This window comes from Podarcis bocagei (genome assembly GCF_964188305.1).
Source record: "Podarcis bocagei genome assembly, chromosome: 7".
NCBI classification, from domain to species: Eukaryota; Metazoa; Chordata; class Lepidosauria; order Squamata; family Lacertidae; genus Podarcis; species Podarcis bocagei.
Window position 1 is genome coordinate 11,522,861 of NC_138132.1, and position 20,160 is coordinate 11,543,020.

At 44.9% G+C, this 20,160-nt stretch overlaps 1 protein-coding gene across 5 annotated transcripts in view; it reads right to left on the reverse strand.

Annotated features, from left to right (window-relative positions):
- LOC308590509 (B-cell antigen receptor complex-associated protein alpha chain-like) overlaps positions 1 to 20,160 on the reverse strand; it is a 63,161-nt gene that overhangs the window by 36,056 nt on the left and 6,945 nt on the right. The window contains exons 1-3 of one of the 5 annotated variants that reach the window (XM_081200621.1): positions 17,348 to 17,997; positions 9,563 to 10,030; positions 846 to 964 (exon numbers count right to left, since the gene is read on the reverse strand). In XM_081200621.1, coding sequence (XP_081056747.1) covers positions 846 to 964; positions 9,563 to 10,030; positions 17,348 to 17,402 — 642 coding nt within the window. In that variant the 5' untranslated portion in view covers positions 17,403 to 17,997. Of the gene's footprint in view, positions 1 to 845; positions 965 to 9,562; positions 10,031 to 17,347; positions 17,998 to 20,160 lie in introns of those variants that run through there. The other 4 variants (XM_081200619.1, XM_081200622.1, XM_081200620.1 and 1 more) reach the window with 4 other exon arrangements.

The following is a 20,160-nucleotide window of genomic DNA, read 5'->3' on the forward strand; positions in this document are numbered from 1 at the left end:
GGAAGAGGAGAGACCAGTAGAGGAAGGGGGGCAGGAAGTGGCAATGGAGGAAAGGAGGGAAACTCAGGAAGAGGGAAGGCTCTCTGATGTTGGGGCAGAGCCTCAACACCGCACAGGAAGCTCTGGCACGGACGGTGAGGCAGTGCCGGTTCCATCTGCTCAGGAAAGGAGAGTGTTAAAGAGGAGGGGGCAGAGACATCAAATGAGAATGCCTCGCCTCTTCTGCTGGAAAAGGGGCAGATGTAAGTCACTCCGAGAATCTGACCCAGAGGATTCGGATGCATGATTATGTGTGCTGCTTGTACATATGTAAAAGTGAGCAGAGGCATTTCTTGCGGAGAGCATTCATAAGCCATCACACATGACACAGCCATCTTGTTCTTGTCAGTGCTTGGATGGGAACCTACCTGAGACCCCTCTGTGTGCTTCCTTAAGTTTCATGACAGTGGAGAAGTGGGATGTCGATGTGATAAACATGTCACACAAGTCTTTTACTAAACGAACACAGCAAACAGCATTTTGTATTTTAGAGCCATCCACTTATTGTTCTCAGACAATCCCTTGGTACTTTGCTATAACTGACCCATGTGATTCCAGTGAAATGCCATTTGGGGAGAAACTCTTGTATTAGGTGATGATCTAGATGCTGTGCCTGTTGCTGGTGTACATGCTGATAAAAGGACAGTTTGCCTCTTTGGCGTAACAATCTACTCTTTAAAAATAGGAAAAAAAGCAGAACAAGATCTGGTGACTGGAAACTGTAGGCTGACAGATTCATTATGCACCATGCTCTCCCTGTCTGTCACCATGCCTACAAAGAATAGTCAAGGGAAATAACAGCTCACCCTGAAGAGCAAAAAAAGACCAGGACCAATGGCACAGATGAGTAGCAGGAAACCCTCAGCTGTGATGATCTTATTTTTGACGCCTTCTGTCATGTTCAGGAAAGAGGCTGGTCGAGGTCCTAGAAGACAGCAAGCAGGAGAGTGTTTGATCCAGAAACCCCACAGCATCCCTAACTATTTTATCACTCTCTTGCAATCCCAGGTAAAACTACAAGTATGCAAAGAAAAATATGCACCCCAGGTATTATTGCATTAAGTGTCTTTGTTTGTAGTGATTTACTCTGCCTGCCCTGCCACGGGTGGCTCTGTGGGTTAAACCACAGAGCCTAGGGCTTGCCAAGCAGAAGGTCGGCGTTTCGAATCCCCACGACGGGGTGAGTTCCCATTGCTCGGTCCCTGCTCCTGCCAACCTAGCAGTTCAAAAGCACGAAGTGCAAGTAGATAAATAGGTACCACTCCGGCGGGAAGGTAAACGGTGTTTCTGTGTGCTCTGGTTCGCCAGAAGTGGCTTCATCATGCTGGCCACATGACCCAGAAGCTGTATGCTGGCTCCCTTGGCCAATAAAGGGAGATGAGCACCGCAACCCCAGAGTCGTCCGCAACTGGACCTAATGGTCAGGGGTCCCTTAACCTTTACCTTACCTTACTCTGCCTGCTCTGCAACCTCTGCCACTGGCAGAGAAGTGGCACTGGCACTGATTTTGGGCAAGTACTCGCTATGAAATTGGCACTGACGCCAGCACTGCTTCTCCACAATGGTTCTGTTTGTACATTACAGTGCCAAACCTACTCTCCGGATTTCTTCTTAAGATAAAATTTTTGGTGGTGGCTTCTGTGCCCCTGCACACATTCTGCAGAAAACCTTTCCCCATTTTGAAGCTTCAGGTTAAATGTTGTGTTGTGCGGGCTGACAATACGTCATTTCACAGGCCAGTGGCAATTTCAGAAAGGAAATGAAAGTTCTTATTGACAAAACAAGGTTGTGGAGCATATTTACAAAAACCCTGATCAAGATACTGTCTGGCAGAAGTATGAATTCTGCTCTGACTTATAACTCACTGGGTGTTTGGGAGCAACGCTAGTTGTAACACCTTGTTTACTTCTCAATGAAACCTACCTAACAAAGTTGTTGTAATGATAAAATGTGGTTTAGGCTCCTTGGAAGAAGCCAGGGAGATAAACAATATCAATAGTCTCATAACCCAGAACTCACCTGTATCAGTCCCTATTCCCTCTGAGCTTCTCCCTGGCACTACTCTAGCTACACTCCTATCTCTCTGGAAGAACCATTAACTTTAAGAATTCAATGCAGGAATCCTGTATAGATATTACCAGCCTGGCTTAGGTCCCTAGAAAATTCCCAGTCCAAAAATCGAAGCTGCTTCACTATAACCCATGAGTACAGGTACTCAGAGCACACCCACTGAAATTAATGGGGATGACTAACTTAGGTCCATTAATTTCACTGAGACTATTCTGTGTAGAACTTAGTTAAATAGAACCCCACGTTCTTTTCCTTCTACATCTGGCACCAGGTATATATCTATTTAACCAAGTGGTAACTTTGCAAGTGGTTAACTTCTATTCCCCCTGCCAGGTAATGAGGAAAATCCAAACACACCTAAGCAGAAATCTGGGGAAGCAGGGAAATAATCATACTGTATTGTCTTCACCATTTGGCAGGCTACAGCAGAGAGTGGAAGAGAAAAAAATGCACCTCTCTGAATTCTGCAATGTCGTTTTCCAGCCAAGCAATGTTTTAAAAATGCATCTACTAAGATAACGTGCACATAAGAATGCTTGTATAATGACAAAGATGCAGTATACTCTGGAAAATTACTTTGCAAAAATGGGAAAACTGCACATAAAGTGTGTATATTGGAAGAAAATTGCACCAGAACACTGGTGAAATTCATGAGGCCTTTTTCTAAAATGTGGAAATGTAGAGGGCAGGCCTTAAAGACTAGAAAAAAATAAGAAACTGAAACTTATATTGGCACATGCCTAGTGTTGAGAAGCTATCAAGTGTCACCTGGCAGCAGCTGTTTAATCAGAAGGTGGAAGAGAAGAGAGTCACTCCATCAACACAGCTGAGAGACTGGCATTCTTGGTTTCTCCTCTCTCTGAAGTTTTCTACCACAGCAGGAACTAAGAACTCCTGTCTTGAGTGCTAGATTCCTCCTCCTGCCTCATCCATTTGTCATATCATTCTTGGTGCCTCCCTTTCCATGGAGGCGCAGGTTGCAGCAACAGCCAAGGCGACATTTTTCCATCTCCGCCGTGCTAAGCAGTTGGTCCCTTACCTTCCCACCCTGACCTGGCCACAGTGATCCATGCGACGGTCACCTCCGGGCTTGACTACTGTAACTCGCTCTACGCGGGGCTGCCCTTGAAACTGTCCCAGAAACTCCAGTGGGTGCAGAATGCTGCAGCGAGGCTCCTCACGGGGTCTTTGCCATGGGAGCATATTCACCCAGTGCTTTACCAGTTGCACTGGCTCCCAGTGGAGTATCGGGTCAGGTTTAGGGTGCTGGTTTTGATCTTTAAAGCCCTATGTGGCCTAGGACCCTCATACTTACGGGACCGCCTCTCCTGGTATGCCTGGTAAGGTCCATGAATAATAATAGCTTAAAGGTCCCAGGCCCTAAGAAAGCCAGACTATCCTCCACCAAGGTCAGGGCCTTTTCAGTGATGGTTCCGACCTGGTGGAATGCTCTGTCCCATGAGACTAGGGCCCTGCAGGACTTGATCTCCTTCCGCAGGGCCTGTAAGACAGAGCTATTCCACCTGGCCCTCAATCTGAATTAGCCTGATCCTCTATTCTCTTTCCCCTTTTCTCTTCTATGAAGAAACCCTTTCTGGGATCCCACATTTAAATTTTTTACTGGCCTCCTTGCTGGCCCTAGCGGCACCAACTTGGCCAGTTAGCCCTGGTGACCATTTGCTGTCTACTGACAGGGTTTTTTTCCCCCCTTCCCAAAATGACCCCTGAATTTTTGAATTTTATTGATATTGATCCTGCATTTTTATGTTGTATTTTATGCTGTTTTAAAGTCGCATTTTAATCAATGTTTTATATTTGCTGTTCTCCGCCCTGAGCCCGGTTTTTAAACTGGGAAGGGCAGGGTATAAATAAATTATTATTATTATTATTATTATTATTATTATTATTATTATTATTACTACTACTACTACTACTACTACTAAATTATAACCCTGAGGGCAGGAGCTGTCTTGTTCCTATTGCTCTGGAAGCCTTTATCATCTGAATGCATGCACACCCAACATAGAAAATTACCACTTGGTAAAATGATGACCAGCATTTAATCTGCCATCACTTACAGGGGAAAGGAAGATAACTCCCTAACATTGTAATAACCACAACTTTTGCCCCACAGGGTGGTTTTGCTGGCTCTAGACCACTGGTTTTCAACTGGTGGGTTGAGAAAAGATCAGAGATGGACCGTGGCAGCAACACCATACAAATAGATGGTAGAAAAATAAATAAATAAGAAATGGGTCCCCAAATGTCTGTTTGACTTAAAGGTGGGCCCTGAAGTCTGCTGCTCTACCAGGGTTTCCCAAACTTGGGTCTCCAGCTGCTGTTGGGCTACAACTCCCATCATCCCTATCTAGCAGAGCCAGTGGTCAGGGATGATGGGAATTGTAGTCCAAAAACACCTGGAGACCCAAGTTTGGGAAACCCTGCTGTAGACAATGGGGAACAGCTGTAGCTCAGTGTAGAACATCTGCCTCTCTGGCCTTTCCATGTAGGGCTGAGATAGATTCCCTGCCTAATTAAAACCCTGCAGTTGACTCTGCCAGTTTGCCAACACCATTGTCATCCTCCTCTTCCTCTTCAACCTGATTATGTCTTTCTGGACTGTCTGATCTTAAGCTTCTGATATTTTCCAAATGGTGATTTGAAGGAAGGTGGTCTGGAAACGGCCAAAGAGCAATATAATGACTATTAAGGCAAGATCAGAATTGAAACTTCTTTTTTTTTGGGGGGGGGGGGAAGGGATATGCCAAGAAACTTCTCGGATCTGATACATTCTAGCAAACATTTGAATTCATCATCTCCTAACCAGCCCTCTTCCCTCCAACTCTCCCAAACACCTGAAGGTGTTGCTGTGTAATGCCAGGTCAATGATGAATAAAACCACTGCCATCCACGACCTGATTGTGGATGGAGGATTTGACCTGGCTTGCGTGACAGAGACCTGGTTGAATGAGGCAGATGGGCCTGTCCTTGCTGCCGCTTGCCCACCAGGTTTCTCTTACGCACAGCAACCCAGGTCATGTGGGCGGGGAGGGGGGGTTGCAGTGATTTTTAGGAAGTCATTAGTTTGCATCAGGCGTCCTACTGGGAAGACCCAGTTTTCTGAGTGCATGTTATGGAAGTTGGGCAATAGGGGCAGTACAGGATTCCTTTTGGTGTACCGACCTCCCCGCTGCACCAAGGATTCCCTGTCCGAGCTGCTTCAGGTCGTGGCGGATGTTCTCCTGGAGACACCCAGTTTGGTTGTCCTAGGGGATTTTAACATCCATGCCGACACGACCTTACAAGGGGCCGCTCGGGACTTTGTGGAAAGCATGGCCTCCATGGGGCTGTCCCTGAATAAGTTGGGCCCAACTCATAGTCATGGACATGCCTTAGACCTGGTATTCACCTCTAGTGATGTGGGTGATCTGACACTAAGTAAAAGTGAAACCAAAGAAGTGCCATGGTCAGATCACTTCCTGGTGCAACTGGACTTCTCCGCGACCCTTCCCCTCTGCAGGGAGGTGGGACCAATTCGGATGGTCCGCCCCCGCCACTTAATGGATCCAAATGGTTTCCAGAGAGTGGTAGGGGATGCTTTATCCCATGTTGATGACCTTTCAGCTGATTCCCTGGTGGCCCGCTGGAATGCGGAGTTAACCAGGGCTATCGACTGTCTGGCTCCGAAGCGCCCTCTCCGATTGCATGGAGCCCGGACAGCCCCGTGGTTTTCTTCGGAGCTGAGGGCGATGAAACAATAGCTGAGACGGCTAGAGCGTCGGTGGCAGAAAACTCACTCCGAATCTGACCGGACACAGGTTAGAGCTCAACGTCGAGCCTACCAAGTGGCGATAGCGACGGCGAAGAAGACTTTCTTCACCGCCTCTATTGCATCTGCAGAAAATAGTAGCAGGAGACTCTTTCAGGTGGTCCACAATTTAACGGAACCACCTTTACCACCGGGGCCTTGTAAAGACCCCAAGATCTCCTGCAACGATTTTGCAAAGTTTTTTGCAAATAAAATCACTCATATTCGGAAGGAGCTAGACACCACCGTGGGAGCAGGGCTGGGGCGGGAGAGTGCTGGAGCTCTGTCTGGTCAAGTTGCATGGAATCAATTTCAATCCGTTACCCCCGAGGATGTGGACAGGCTGCTTGGACGCGTGAAACCAACCACCTGTCTCCTTGATCCTTGCCCATCCTGGCTAATAAAAGCAAGCCGGGAAGGGCTGGGCGATGGGCTTCGTGGGGTGGTGAATGCTTCCCTCTGTGAGGGAACATTCCCAGATCCGCTGAAAGAGGCGGTCATTAAACCGCTTCTTAAAAAACCATCTTTAGACCCGGCCAGTATGGCCAACTATCGCCCAGTCTCAAATCTTCCATTCTTGGGCAAGGTGATTGAGCGTGTGGTTGCTGAACAACTCCAGGCACGCCTGAAGGATGCGGACCATTTGGATCCCTTCCAATCAGGGTTCAGGCCTCATCATGGGACTGAAACTGCCTTGGTCGCACTGGTTGATGATCTCCGGCGAGCTAGGGACAAAGGTGAGAGTTGTTTCCTAGTTCTGCTGGATCTCTCAGCAGCCTTTGATACAATCGACCATAACATCCTTCTGGACCGTCTAGAGGGGTTGGGAGCTGGGGGCACTGTTATACAGTGGTTTCGCTCTTTCCTCCTGGGCCGTGTTCAGAAAGTGGTGGTGGGGGATGAGTGTTCAGACCCTTGGGCCCTCACTTGTGGGGTGCCTCAGGGTTCCGTCCTCTCCCCCATGCTTTTTAACATCTATATGAAGCTGCTGGGAGAGATCATCAGGGGGTTTGGACTGGGTGTCCATCAATATGCAGATGATACCCAGCTCTACCTCTCTTTCAAATCAGAACCAGTGAAGGCGGTGAAGGTCCTGTGTGAGTGCCTGGAGGCGGTTGGAGGATGGATGGCGGCTAATGGATTGAAGTTGAATCCTGACAAGACAGAAGTACTGTTCTTGGGGGACAGGGGGCGGGCTGGTGTGGAGGACTCCCTGGTCCTGAATGGGGTAACTGTGCCCCTGAAGGACCAGGTGTGCAGCCTGGGAGTCATTTTGGACTCACAGCTGTCCATGGAGGCGCAGGTCAATTCTGTATCCAGGGCAGCTGTCTACCAACTCTACCTGGTACGCAGGCTGAGACCCTACCTGCCCGCGGACTGTCTCGCCAGAGTGGTGCATGCTCTAGTTATCTCCCGCTTGGACTACTGCAATGCGCTCTACGTGGGGCTACCTTTGAAGGTGACTCGGAAACTACAGCTAATCCAGAATGCGGCAGCTAGACTGGTGACTGGGGGCGGCCGCCGAGACCACATAACACCGGTCTTGAAAGACCTACATTGGCTCCCAGTACGTTTCCGAGCACAATTCAAAGTGCTGGTGTTGACCTTTAAAGCCCTAAACGGCCTCGGCCCAGTATACCTGAAGGAGCGTCTCCACCCCCATCGTTCTGCCCGGGCGCTGAGGTCCAGCGCCGAGGGCCTTCTGGCGGTTCCCTCATTGCGAGAAGCAAAGCTACAGGGAACCAGGCAGAGGGCCTTTTCGGTAGTGGCGCCCGTGGAACGCCCTCCCATCAGATGTCAAAACGATAAACAACTACCTGACATTCAGAAGACATCTTAAGGCAGCCCTGTTCAGGGAAGTTTTTAATGTATGATATTTTAGTGTTTTTTTGGTTTTTGTGGAAGCCGCCCAGAGTGGCTGGGGAAGCCCAGCCAGATGGGCGGGGTACAAATAATATATTATTATTATTATTATTATTATTATTATTATTATTATTATTATCTAGGTGCTGAAGGATTTTTGAAGGACAACATTAAGATGTGTAGCTGTTGAACACAGACTTCCTCACCCTATCAGCAAGACTTAATTTTTTCATTTTTAAAAGACCACCCCACTAGTATTAATATTAATACCAATACTAGTAATTTATGTATATCCCACCTTTTTCCCTGATGGGACTCAAGGTGGCTCTCAAAGAAATATCTCTCAACCCAAGACTGCAATCTTACGTAATTCAGAGGAAGCTCATTGAACACAGTGGTCCTTATGCCCAAGTCGCTACTCACAGGTTTCAATAGTAAGATTTGTTTTATTTATCTAGTTTCCATAATCCTATTATTTCACCATGGAGCTCTGAGTTGAGCATGCAGGGACTGTCTCTCATTTTATCCTCACATCTACAAGTTAGATTACGCTGAAAAGACAGAGACTTGCCAAAAGAAGTTATCACTCATCAGGGTTTTGAAAACCCCAGTCCAAGTCTTGCATCGTCAATGGCTTTCCAAGTGTCAGGATTCAGAATCAGATATAAAGCAACATTTCAAGGCCAATGTTGAAAATTAAACATAAAACAACAGTGAATATCTTGAGATATTTCTGATTTTCAGATTGTATTTATTTCAGATCTATAATGAGATAAATTTTATTTTTGCAAAGTAGCTCCTAGAAAAGTTTTAGAGTTTAGAATTTAGTCATCTTATACTCTCTTCTGATATGCATTGGCCAATTACAAATTATTTTTCTTAAGGCATTTTTTTTAAAAAAACACACACAAGCAAACCCCAAACTAACAGGTAAATGTAACTTCTGATATAGCCTATACACCCTTCCTTCAGCTTGCCTGCTGATCCCAACACAGCTTTTGTGTGTCTGTCTGTGTGTGTGTGTGTGTGTGTGTGTGTGTGTGTGTAGAAATCCCATTGGCACCAATGGGCACTTTCCCCCTAAGTCTAATTGTTGCCCATTTTTGGTGGTGGTGGTGGTGGAGCAATTTTAGTTAGGATCACAGAATACAGGGAGTTATCTCTGCTTTCTCCAGCCAAAGTTCCAATGAGAATTGCACCCCCCCCCAGGCATGGCAATAAGCATTGTGTGGGGTGGGGGGTTCTCTCACTAACTACTAAGCCTAATTGCCACACAAGCGGAGGTGTGTGGGTATTTTTGGTCATGATTAAGTGTGCCATTGTTAAGTTGTGGGTGAACATATCAGATGACACAGCGATTCTTCAAACACCTCTTGTTTATTCGCAGGCCAGAACAGAACTGACTGAAGGGTTCAGCCAACCTGCTTATATAGAGCTCCACTACAAAGCAACAGTAACAACATTCTGTAACTATCCAATCACTGAACGTCACTTTCTATTCCTTATTTGCATATGTGGACCTGAGTGAAAACTATCTACAGTATCCCCCTGCTGGCCCAGGGTGAGAACTTCAGTACATAACAGCCATGACTAATAGTAATAACAACAACAACAATAATAATAATATATTATTTATACCCCGCCCATCTGGTTGAGTTTCCCCAGCCACTCTGGGTGGCTCCCAATCGAGTGTTAAAAACAATACAGCATACCCACAGACTTACCCACCCCAGCTTTACAGATACCACCCCAACCCTATGGAGTCAAAAGGTTCATACTCACTCCGGACCCAGAGGTACGTGCCACAAGACTGGCGTTGGCCGGCCGATGGAGCAGACACACAGCAATAGTACATGGCTGTGTCTTCCCTTTGGACTGAATGGAAGCTGAGCGTTGACAACCCTTGAGAAATGTCTTCTGTGATCTTCCGGCTGTCAGTCTCATTGACAGCAAAGCTTTCACTGCAGTTGGAGGAGCAAGTCTTTTTCCAAATGACTTTGGCCCCTTTGGGGGCCTTGAACTTGCACTCTAGAGTGGCAGAAGACCCTTCGGTGGTTATGTAAGAGGGGCGTCCAGGCTCCACCGTCATGGACACATAGCCCACTGGTGTAGGCAGGGGGGCTGTTTTGGGGCGTTTTTTCTCAGTTGTAGGAGGCAGAGTGGCTTCTGTTGTTCCAGAGCTGCTGGCATTTAGTGTGTCTGATGGTGAAATGGACTTGTCAACTGTGGTCTGGTTCCCACAAGCATAACCTGGAGAAGGGAGAACGGAGAAGAAGTTTTGATGTCTACAAGTTGTAGAAAGAGCCATCTTCTTTTCTTTCTTTTTATGTGGAAATCTCCCTTTGTTTTATTTAGGGCAGTGGTTTTCAACCAGTGTGCTATGGTACCCTGGGTCAGGTGTGCCATGGGCAATACTGGCCTCCATCCCCCTTCCTTCCTTCCTTCCCTCCCTCCCTCCCTCCCTCCCATCTCTGAAATATTTCAGAAGTTTTAAAGGCCTGGGATATTTATCTTTTTAGAGTCTTTGCATAGCACCTATAGGATCAACTGGAAAAGGAGTTCCACAAATGGGCTGTCACTATCAAAAATGCTCTCACTCCATTTACTATTATTTTTTATTAAAATTTGTGTACCGGCCTTTCATCCACAGATCTCTGGGATCTTTTCTATGAAGACAGAAGAGCACAGATGAGGATGTAAACAGATGTTGTTAACGTATGGGCAGATACTGAAGTCATAAATCAAAAAGGATTTTATTAGGTGAGTAGCAGTGGCTTGAAAAGAGTTTGCAAACAGAACAAAAGAAAGCTAGTTCCAACATTCCTTAAGCTGTAGGAGTCATATTCTCAGGCCTACTTATTTAAAATACAACAAAATGGTGTATCTGGGAATTCAATCTCTCTTTCCAACATCTTTGAAGACTTAGCTACAAGTGGGGTTGGAAATATGTCAAGAGACCATCGGCTCACCAAACATTTGGGTTACCCTCCTCCTGCCCCAAGACAGAGAGAAAATGAGAATGTGTGCACACACTTTACTTTTCCAAATGGTGTGGGTAAAGGTCTGATCTAGTAGAATTAAATTTGCTAACAACAATAATTTTCCCACTCGTGATGTATGGAAGTGAGAGCTGGACCATAAAGAAGGCTGGTCACCAAAGAATTGATGCTTTTGAATTCTGGTGCTGGAGGAGACTCTTGAGAGTCCCATGGACTGCAAGAAGATCAAACCTCTCCATTCTGAAGGAAATCAGCCCTGAGTGCTCACTGGAAGGACAGATCCTGAAGCTGAGACTCCAGTACTTTGGCCACCTCATGAGAAGAGAAGACTCCCTGGAAAAGACCCTGATGTTGGGAAAGATGGAGGGCACAAGGAAAAGGGGACGACAGAGGACAAGATGGTTGGACAGTGTTCTTGAAGCTACTAACATGAGTTTGACCTAACTGTGGGAGGCAGGGGAAGACAGGAGTGCCTGGTGTGCTCTGGCCCATGGGGTCACGAAGAGTCGGACATGACTAAACAACTAAACAACAACAACAATAATAAAAGTAGTAGTAATAATATATTACTTGTTGCTCCAGCCACATTAGTTGTGGTGCCCCACCTAACACTCCATTAAGTTAAAGCTTACGCTGCACAGTAAAAATCTCAGATCTGCTTGTTGTCACCATGAAAACATTGATCCCGATGAATCCTCTTTATTTTTTCATAGGATGTCAACAAAACCACAAACCAATCATAGAATACATCTGTGGACACAGAGCTGACCTGGAACCAGGAGTGAAAGACCTTTTGGCCCACCAGATGCTTGTTGGACTCCAACTCCCATCAGTCCCTGCTAGCTTGGCCAATGGTCATGGATGATGGGAGTTGTGGTCTAGTGGAAGCAGGGATGGCCAAAGGTTCCCCAGCCCTGACCTAGACAAACCAGTGTTTGGTTTCAAAGTAAGGCAGTTCCTAACTGCTAGCTTCGAACAGTCTTGATTAAATACATGCCACCATAAGTCATGGTTTATTTTTATTGATTGATGGAGATGGATACCTCTCACTACAGAGGGCATTCCATAAATGGGGAACCACCACTGAAAAGATCCTGCCACAAGTTGATTGTGAACTAACAGTGTGTTCAGGTAAATGCAGCCGTAGGACCAGAACTAAGAGGCACACATCTTTCCAGCATATGTGGGGGGGCTTGTAAAAAAGAGTTCCGGTTTTGGACTGTGATCTTTTCAGAAATTACTAAAATGACTGGACAGCAGTCATTAGTCCTGTTAAACATGTTTCAGAACAATGGGGATTGTCACTTAAAACCTCGAATTGGCTATCTTCTTGCAGCTGCCCAGCCAGCTGTTGCTCAATATTGGAAGAACCTCCTAAAGGATGCCATGTTAGCTAACTGGTATAGCTAAGGTAAAGGTAAAGGACCCCATGATGGTTAAGTCCAGTCAAGGGCGAGTATGGGGTTGGGGCGCTCATCTCACTTTCAGGCTGAGGGCGCCTGCTTTTGTCCACAGACAGCTTTCCGAGTCATGTGGCCAACACGACTAAACCACTTCTGGCGCAACGGAACACCTTGATGGAAACCAGAGCGCACGGAAATGCCGTTTACCTTCCCACCGCAGCGGTACCTATTTATATATTTGCACTGGCGTGCTTTTGAACTGCTAAGTTGGCAGGAGCTGGGACAGAGCAACGGGAGCTCACTTCGTCCCGGGGATTCGAACCGCCAACCTTCTGATCAGCAAACCCAAGAGGCTCAGTTATAAGATGGTTTGGCCAGGTGCTTGGGTGGAAAAATTAATTTAAAATCTATGTTTGGCTAAAGGAATGAAATTTAAAGATCCATTTGAGTCAGATTGACAGAGTTTTGTTTCTTATGCAAGCAAAGATGGACTACAAAGACATATCCCAGCAGCATACAAAACTTTACGGTTGCTTTGAACATTGTGGGCTTGAATTTGGGTATGTCTTGATGGGTTGTACTGACCAGTTAATGTTTTTGTTTTGTTGTTTATTTTACTTTAGACTCCCCTTGTCTCCTGTATGAGATGAGGAATGGATTGTTCTGTACAGTACTTTTAAAATAGTGTTAATAAGAAGAAAAAGGAAAAAGAAAAAAGAAAAAAAACTGCTAAGGGCTGGTTTCAGTGTATCTGAAGAAGTGTGCATGCACATGAAAGCTTATACCCAGAACAAACTTAGTTTGTCTCTAAGGTGCTACTGGAGATAGATAGATGATAGATCGATGATAGATAGAAAAATAGAAAGATAGAAAGACAGAAAGACAGAAAGATAGAAAGATAGAAAGACAGAAAGATAGAAAGACAGATAGATGAAAGATAGATATTGTGTCAGATCAACACGGCTACCTACCTGATGCTAAGGGCTGTCATTGAATCATTATGAGTTTGTGCAGAATTTGCTCATTTTTTACTTATTTATATGGGATTGCATTTTTGATTGTAATGTTTGCTAATTTTTAATTATTATTATCATCATCATCATCATCATCATCATCATCATCATCATTATTATGAGCTGATTTGAGCTCAACATTGTTACCAGAAAAGCAGAATACACATATTAATGCAATCCTTAATTTAATGGTGGTTACATGAAGGACACCATGTGAAATCTATTATAATTTTAGCAGATCAGACTTTTGCTCGGACGTCGTGGAAAAGCAGAGAGTGGCCTGTCACTGACAGGAAAATGCTCGCTGTGTTTTTACAGAAGCCTAGATATTTAGCAGGTGAGCATTTTCCTGATGTGCCACCTGCTGAATTTCTGCATGGCATCCAAGCTTACTGGGTTTGTTAAGAACAAAAAGGGGGGGCAGCACTCAACCACCGACCCCCATTTTGAATTGCTGTTCCAGTAACAAGCTGTGTAATTTTCTCTCCCCTGTTCCTTCCCTTTCACTGAACCACATCTCCACTTCACGATGACACCCCCTCCCTGGCCATCTCTCAAGGGTACCATGCTGGTTTTAGTTCCCTTTTCCTGCCCCTGTTGACAGGAAACAGAAGATAAGTTTTTTTAAATTTTATTTTCAAAAAGGGAACTTTGCAGGTAAGTGGGCCTTGTAGGGTGGGGTGGAACCTTACATGACAGGCTCTTCCTCTCCTGGGGACTGTTCTAAAATAGGCTGTGGTTACCTCTGGGTCTAGCAGAGTCTGACAAAAAATGGGCAGGAGGTTTGTAGGACAGGTGAGTATACAAAAAGCTGCTAGCCCACGAAAAGGAGTTAGGAACATACACATATCCTCCAACATTTCCCTGATGAAAATAGGGAAAGCAGAGACATCACCTTGCCAACAAAGGTCCGTATAGTTAAAGCTATGGTTTTCCCAATAGTGATGTATGGAAGTGAAAGCTGGACCATAAAGAAGGCTGATCGCCGAAGAATTGATGCTTTTGAATTCAGGTGCTGGAGGAGACTCTTGAGAGTCCAATGGACTGCAAGAAGATCAAACCTATCCATTCTGAAGGAAATCAGCCCTGAGTGCTCACTGGAAGGACAGATCCTGAAGTTGAGGTTCCAATACTTTTGCCACCTCATGAGAAGAGAAGACTCCCTGGAAAAGACCCTGAAGTTGGGAAAGATTGACGGCACACGGAGAAGAGGACGACAGAGGATGAGATGGCTGGACAGTGTTCTCGAAGCTACCAGCATGAGTTTGACCAAACTGCGGGAGGCAGTGGAAGACAGGAGTGCCAGGCGTGCTCTAGTCCATGGGGTCACGAAGAGTCGGACACGACTAAACAACAACAACAAGGAAAAGCAGGGCATTCCAGGATGAAGTCAGAAAATGGGATTGGCTTCTGTAAATCCAGGACTACCCCCTGGAAAATAGGAACAGTTGGAGGGTCTGTATACACTGAAAGCACTATTGTACCACAGTCATGGCTCCCCACAATGAATTCCAAGAGCTGCAGTCTCTTAAGGGTGCTGAGAGTTCTTAGGAGGCCTCTAGTCCTCTCACGGAGCTACAGTTCTGAGAATTGTAGATCTGGGAGGGGAATGGCACCCTTATCTCATGACAGCTCCCAGAATTCTTTGGGGGGAGCCATGACTGTTTAAAGTGGTATCACAGTGCTTTCAATGTCTAGTGTGAATGGGGGTCAGGTCAGACCATTGGTCTACATAGCTCACACCAGGTGTGGGGAATCTTTGGCTATTGGCTGCGCTGGCTGGGGATGATGGGCATTGAGATTCAGTAACATCTGGAAGACTCCAGACTTCTGGTTTACAATGACAGGCAGTGGCTCTCAAGGATTTGAGACAGGGTCTCTCTCTCTTGGACAGCTTTTAAAAGAGGATTAGACAGGGAGAAGGCTGTCTACAGCTACCAACCTAGACGGCTATGCCTTGCCTCCACTGTTGAACGCAGTATGCTTTGGAAAACCCTTTCTGGAAACTGTAGGAAAGGGAGAGTGTTGTTTGGTTCAGGTCTCGCTTGTAGGCTTCCCATGGGCATCTGGTTGGTGACTGCATAGCTGTCAACATTTCACCTTTTTAAAGGGAAATTCCCTTATTCCGAATAGGATTCCTCACAAGAAAAGGGAAAAGTTGACAGCTATGTGATTGTAAGAACAGGATGCCAGCAGACACACTACTGGCATGACCCAGATAACTCTTCTTACCCACTTACCTAGGAGCAAGCCCCATTGAACTTAATAGGGCTTACCAATGAGTAGGCATGCATAAAATTGGAAGTTATTCATTTCCCCACCCCATCTACTTTAATTTGAGCCTACTTGACCCTGATGGTGGTACAAGACAACGGAACAATGGATCCCTTTATTGATGGAAAATACCACAAGTGACACTGGTGAATATACCAAATGTCAGTTGATTAAAAGTGTTTCAAAACAAAGAACACCATCCTATTCTATGAATAAGGGCCCCTCTATCCTAAGAAAGCATGGTAGGTTATAGTTAAGGTTGTCAGCTGACTAAAACGTATTTTGCTGGTTGCTCATCTTTTAAGGTTTTCTTTAATTAAATTTTTAATTAAAAAATTGTCCAGTAGCACCTTAGAGACCAACTAAGTTTGTTCTGGATATAAGCTTTCATGTGCATGCAGACCCCGAACAACTTAGTTGGTTTCTAAGGTGCTACTGGACATTTTTTTTTTATTTCGACTTCATCAGACCAACATGACTACCTACCTAAATTTTTAATCTTTAAATTTAATTTATTTTTAAATTTACAGCCTCACTACTAAAATTGGCCTCCGATGAAAGTTTGATCTGTAACCTATGGCACCATCAGGTTCAAGGCAGGGCCTTTTCAGTGGTGGTTCCCCATTTGAGGAGTGACCTCTCTGGTGAGGTACATTTCTCTCCCTCGTTATAAACATTTGAGGTGGATCTTAAAACATTCCCCTTTGCCTAGGGTTGCTGTTGTTTTGGCGAAGTATTTTTATTGCTTTTAAACAAAAGCAGTAAATCATTGCAGGCAATGGCAAGCGTAAAAACATGATTGGTTCACCCAGATATTTGATGGCTGAAGGGACTGTTCCCAGCAACCCTGGAGATTATTAGCGGTGATTGTTTTGAAATGTTTTTGGATGTTCTTAAGGTATTTAGGTATAATTAATGTTTATGAGTGCTTTTCTTTATTTTATTTTTAAAAGCCTTATTGTCTTCTACCTTGGACTCCTTTGGAAGGAAGGGCGGGATAGACATTTAAAAAGAAAATGCCTCTTCTAAATTCAGCCACAGAGCTCACATTTTATGCCGCAACTCTATACCCCACAGCTAGCCAATGTGGTTGCCTCCAGGTGAGATGTTGGACATCTAACAGCCAGGGACCCTAAACATCTATATGGCTGCCTATCCCTGCTATACACAGCTAATGAACTCAATGGGGCTTCTGAGTAGGGATGGGGGGGGGATTGAATTCAATTTGCACTTTAAGGCAAACTTACCTAATTCACACTTTCAGAAACAATATGCAAACCGAAACAGCCAGCCTTCAAAATTCACACCTCTCTGAATGTTGCAGTGCAGCTCTGCAGCTAAGCAATGTGTACAGAAATGCATGCAAAGTGTGCATAAAAATGCACACATTACTGAAAATAGCATGTAAAATACATTATCTTTGTGAAAATAGCTTTGCAAAAAATGTGTATACGAGGCAAAATTGCCTACAAAAATACATACGATAGGAGAAATTTGCACTAAAACACTAATTAACTTTCATGAGGTCTGGTGAATTTTCATGTAGAGAACCGAACTGAAGACAGGAAAAATGAGAAACAAAACTGCCCATCTCTGCTTCTGAGTAAAACATGCAGAAGGATGCACTGTCTAATCTTCAGAATTACAGATACCTTTAGTGGCCATGACCTCTGCTTTGAACAGCAGCCTGGCACAAATGAATCAGGTGATTTTCCTGCACTTCTGGAAATGTACACAATTCACCTGTCAAACTGCTGCATATCAGACTGCTACCAAAGCCCTGTGCAATGCTATTGCCCTTCCTATGCCAGCCCAGTTCCAAAGATCTCCAAACCTGTTAAGAACCGCCAGCCCAAAAGGTCTCCAGTTAGTGCTTACCTGTAAAGAGACCCAGTAGAACCAGGAAACACAGCTCTTTTGGACCACCTTTCATCCTGCCACTCGGAGCTACTTGTTCTTAGCCACGGCGGTCCTAGACTTGCCTACAACTTGCGGCTGAGTCTGATGGACTTGGCGTTGTTTTTGCTCGCAGGCTTCTTTTCCCCAACCCTCCTTTCAGCAGACACCAGGAGATGCGGCTGGTTGCTTCGTAGCTCCACCCAACTAAACTTATGAGGGCTTCCCTCCCCCCTCCTTTTATTTTCTGGCTGTGCACTGAAGCTTCAGTTTTCACTAGAAATGTATTTTTAATTCGGAGGGTGTAGCAGAATGTCTTGTGATTCTGAGGAGTGCAGAGGCGATGGTTTATTGGTGCCCCTCCGCTTCTGTAAGGGCATCAGAACACAAGAAGAACAAATCTAACTGGGGTTCGTTACCCTTTGCATTGGAGGGGATGGAACAAAAAAGAAATGTATTGGCACATGTGGTGGTCATGTAAACATGTACAGTCATACCTTGGGTTACAGATGCTTCGGGTTGCGCGATTTCGGGTTGTGCACTGTGCCGAACCCAGAAGTACCAGAACGGGTTACTTCTGGGCTTCGGCACTTGTGCATGTGCAGAAGTGCTAAATCGTGCTTTGTGCATGCACAGAATTGCCATCCTCATGTGCACAGACATGCAGGTCACGAGTTGCGAATGCTGCAGATTGCGAACGTGCCTCCCGTGTACATAAATCTTGGGAAGAGGCGATGAGGGTTATTTCTGAACAATAGGTGTATACCAGTGCCTTTATACCACAGATCGTGCCTTTTATCAATTTTTGATATGTCAAATACAGACTGCTTATAACTTTTCTGTTAGTAGCTGCTCGAAGGAGCCCACAAGTTTTAGTTTAAATATTCTGTTTAATAAAGAAATGTTTATCCTTCTTCCTGAAAAAATTGACTCATAAATGAAGGATATCTTAGCGGCAGCTAAACCTATGGACTTTGCTGCCATTTGTTATTTATATGACAAGTATATCATGACTGGCAAGTCCCAATGAAATATAGCTTTATCTGGTATTCATTTGTTTAATATCAGGACAGTTTTTGTTTTAATATCTAATTTATTGTGTACCCTCTTGGGCATATACTTTATGTGCCAATGGCTGTGAACCCAGGTGTGGTTTTTCTGGTCTTGTATAGTTTTTGTTTTCCCCCTTGCTGTTATTTTGTTGTACTTTCTATCTCTTCCTGGACTGTTATTTTTATTTCATGGTAAAGTTTTGACTTTTTTTAATGACCTCTACATTCTTGTATACTAGAGCAGTGGTACCCAAACTATGGTCCACAGACCGCCAATCCTCCATGAGCTTCAGCCAGATTAGAAACATTGTACTGAATAACTATATTTCTATTGCTGCTTTTGTGCTTTCTGTTGTATTTTGCCACATAACAATATGAATACTATAAAACTCAAATTTTAATACAATAAAAATATATACAGTGGTGCCCCACAAGACGAATGCCTCGCAAGACAAAAAACTTGCTAGACGAAAGGTTTTTCCGTTTTCGATTTGCCTCGCAAGACGAATTTCCCTATGGGTTTGCTTTGCAAGACGAAAACGTCTCGCGACTTTGTTAAACCGTTAAAACCGTGCTTCGCAAGATGAAAAATTCGCTAGACGGCAAAACTTGCGGAACGAATTAATTTCGTCTTGCGAGGCACCACTGTATAAGAAAAAAACAAAGAAATAAGGATATAATTAAAATATATACAGCATCTAGCACAGCACATTATTACAGCTACAGCAGGAAGAAATATCATTAACCCTTAGCAGTTTTTAAGTAGTCCATAGTCCAGGGGAGGGCAGGGGGAAGCTTGGGAACCCCTGGGTTAGAGGCAAGACACAGAGGCTGGACTCTTTTTGAAAGCTGAAATATGAAACACAGCACTTTTGGCAATCTATGCTAGCAACGATTTTAAAGGGCACACCCCAGAGACAAAATAGAAACCCGAATTTACCAGTTTAAAGGGAAACAGCGGAAGCCATATTCATGGCAGCTGCAAAACTAAATAATTAACAGCCTGCCTGTTTTAATTTGTTTCCAATCTCCACCTACTAAAATTCCTAAAAATACATCAGACAAGAGGGCTACATCAGGGTTCCTTCCAACTCTACAATTCTATGATTCTATGACAAAGTTAGCTCCATTAATTTCAATGGGACTATTCTATGTAAAGCTTAGTCTGACACAACCTATAGGGATTATCCCCTCACCGCCACCACAACTACACAAAAGAACTTCCCCTTGTACAACTGCCCATACGGATCGTTCCTTTATATCAGCAGTAGGAAGCCTTGGGCCTATCATGCCAACCTGTCTGGCCCACAAGACCAATTTGGCCAACCACACCCACCTGGTGTCAGGTGTAGGGCAGGGAAGAAGAAGAAGAAGAAGAAGAAGAAGAAGAAGAAGAAGAGGAGGAGGAGGAGGAGTTGTTTGGATTTGATATCCTGCTTTATCACTACCCGAAGGAGTCTCAAAGCGGCTAACATTCTCCTTTCCCTTCCTCCCCCACAACAAACACTCTGTGAGGTGAGTGGGGCTGAGAGACTTCAGAGAAGTGTGACTGGCCCAAGGTCACCCAGCAGCTGCATGTGGAGGAGCAGGGAATCGAACCCGGTTCACCAGATTATGAGTATATCGCTCTTAACCACTACACCACACTGGTAAAAGCAGGGCTCTGCTGAAAAGGAGTTTTCAGACAATGCTGTTCAGCTGAGTTCTGGGAATCAGCCTACTATCAGATCCTGCAAAGTGCCG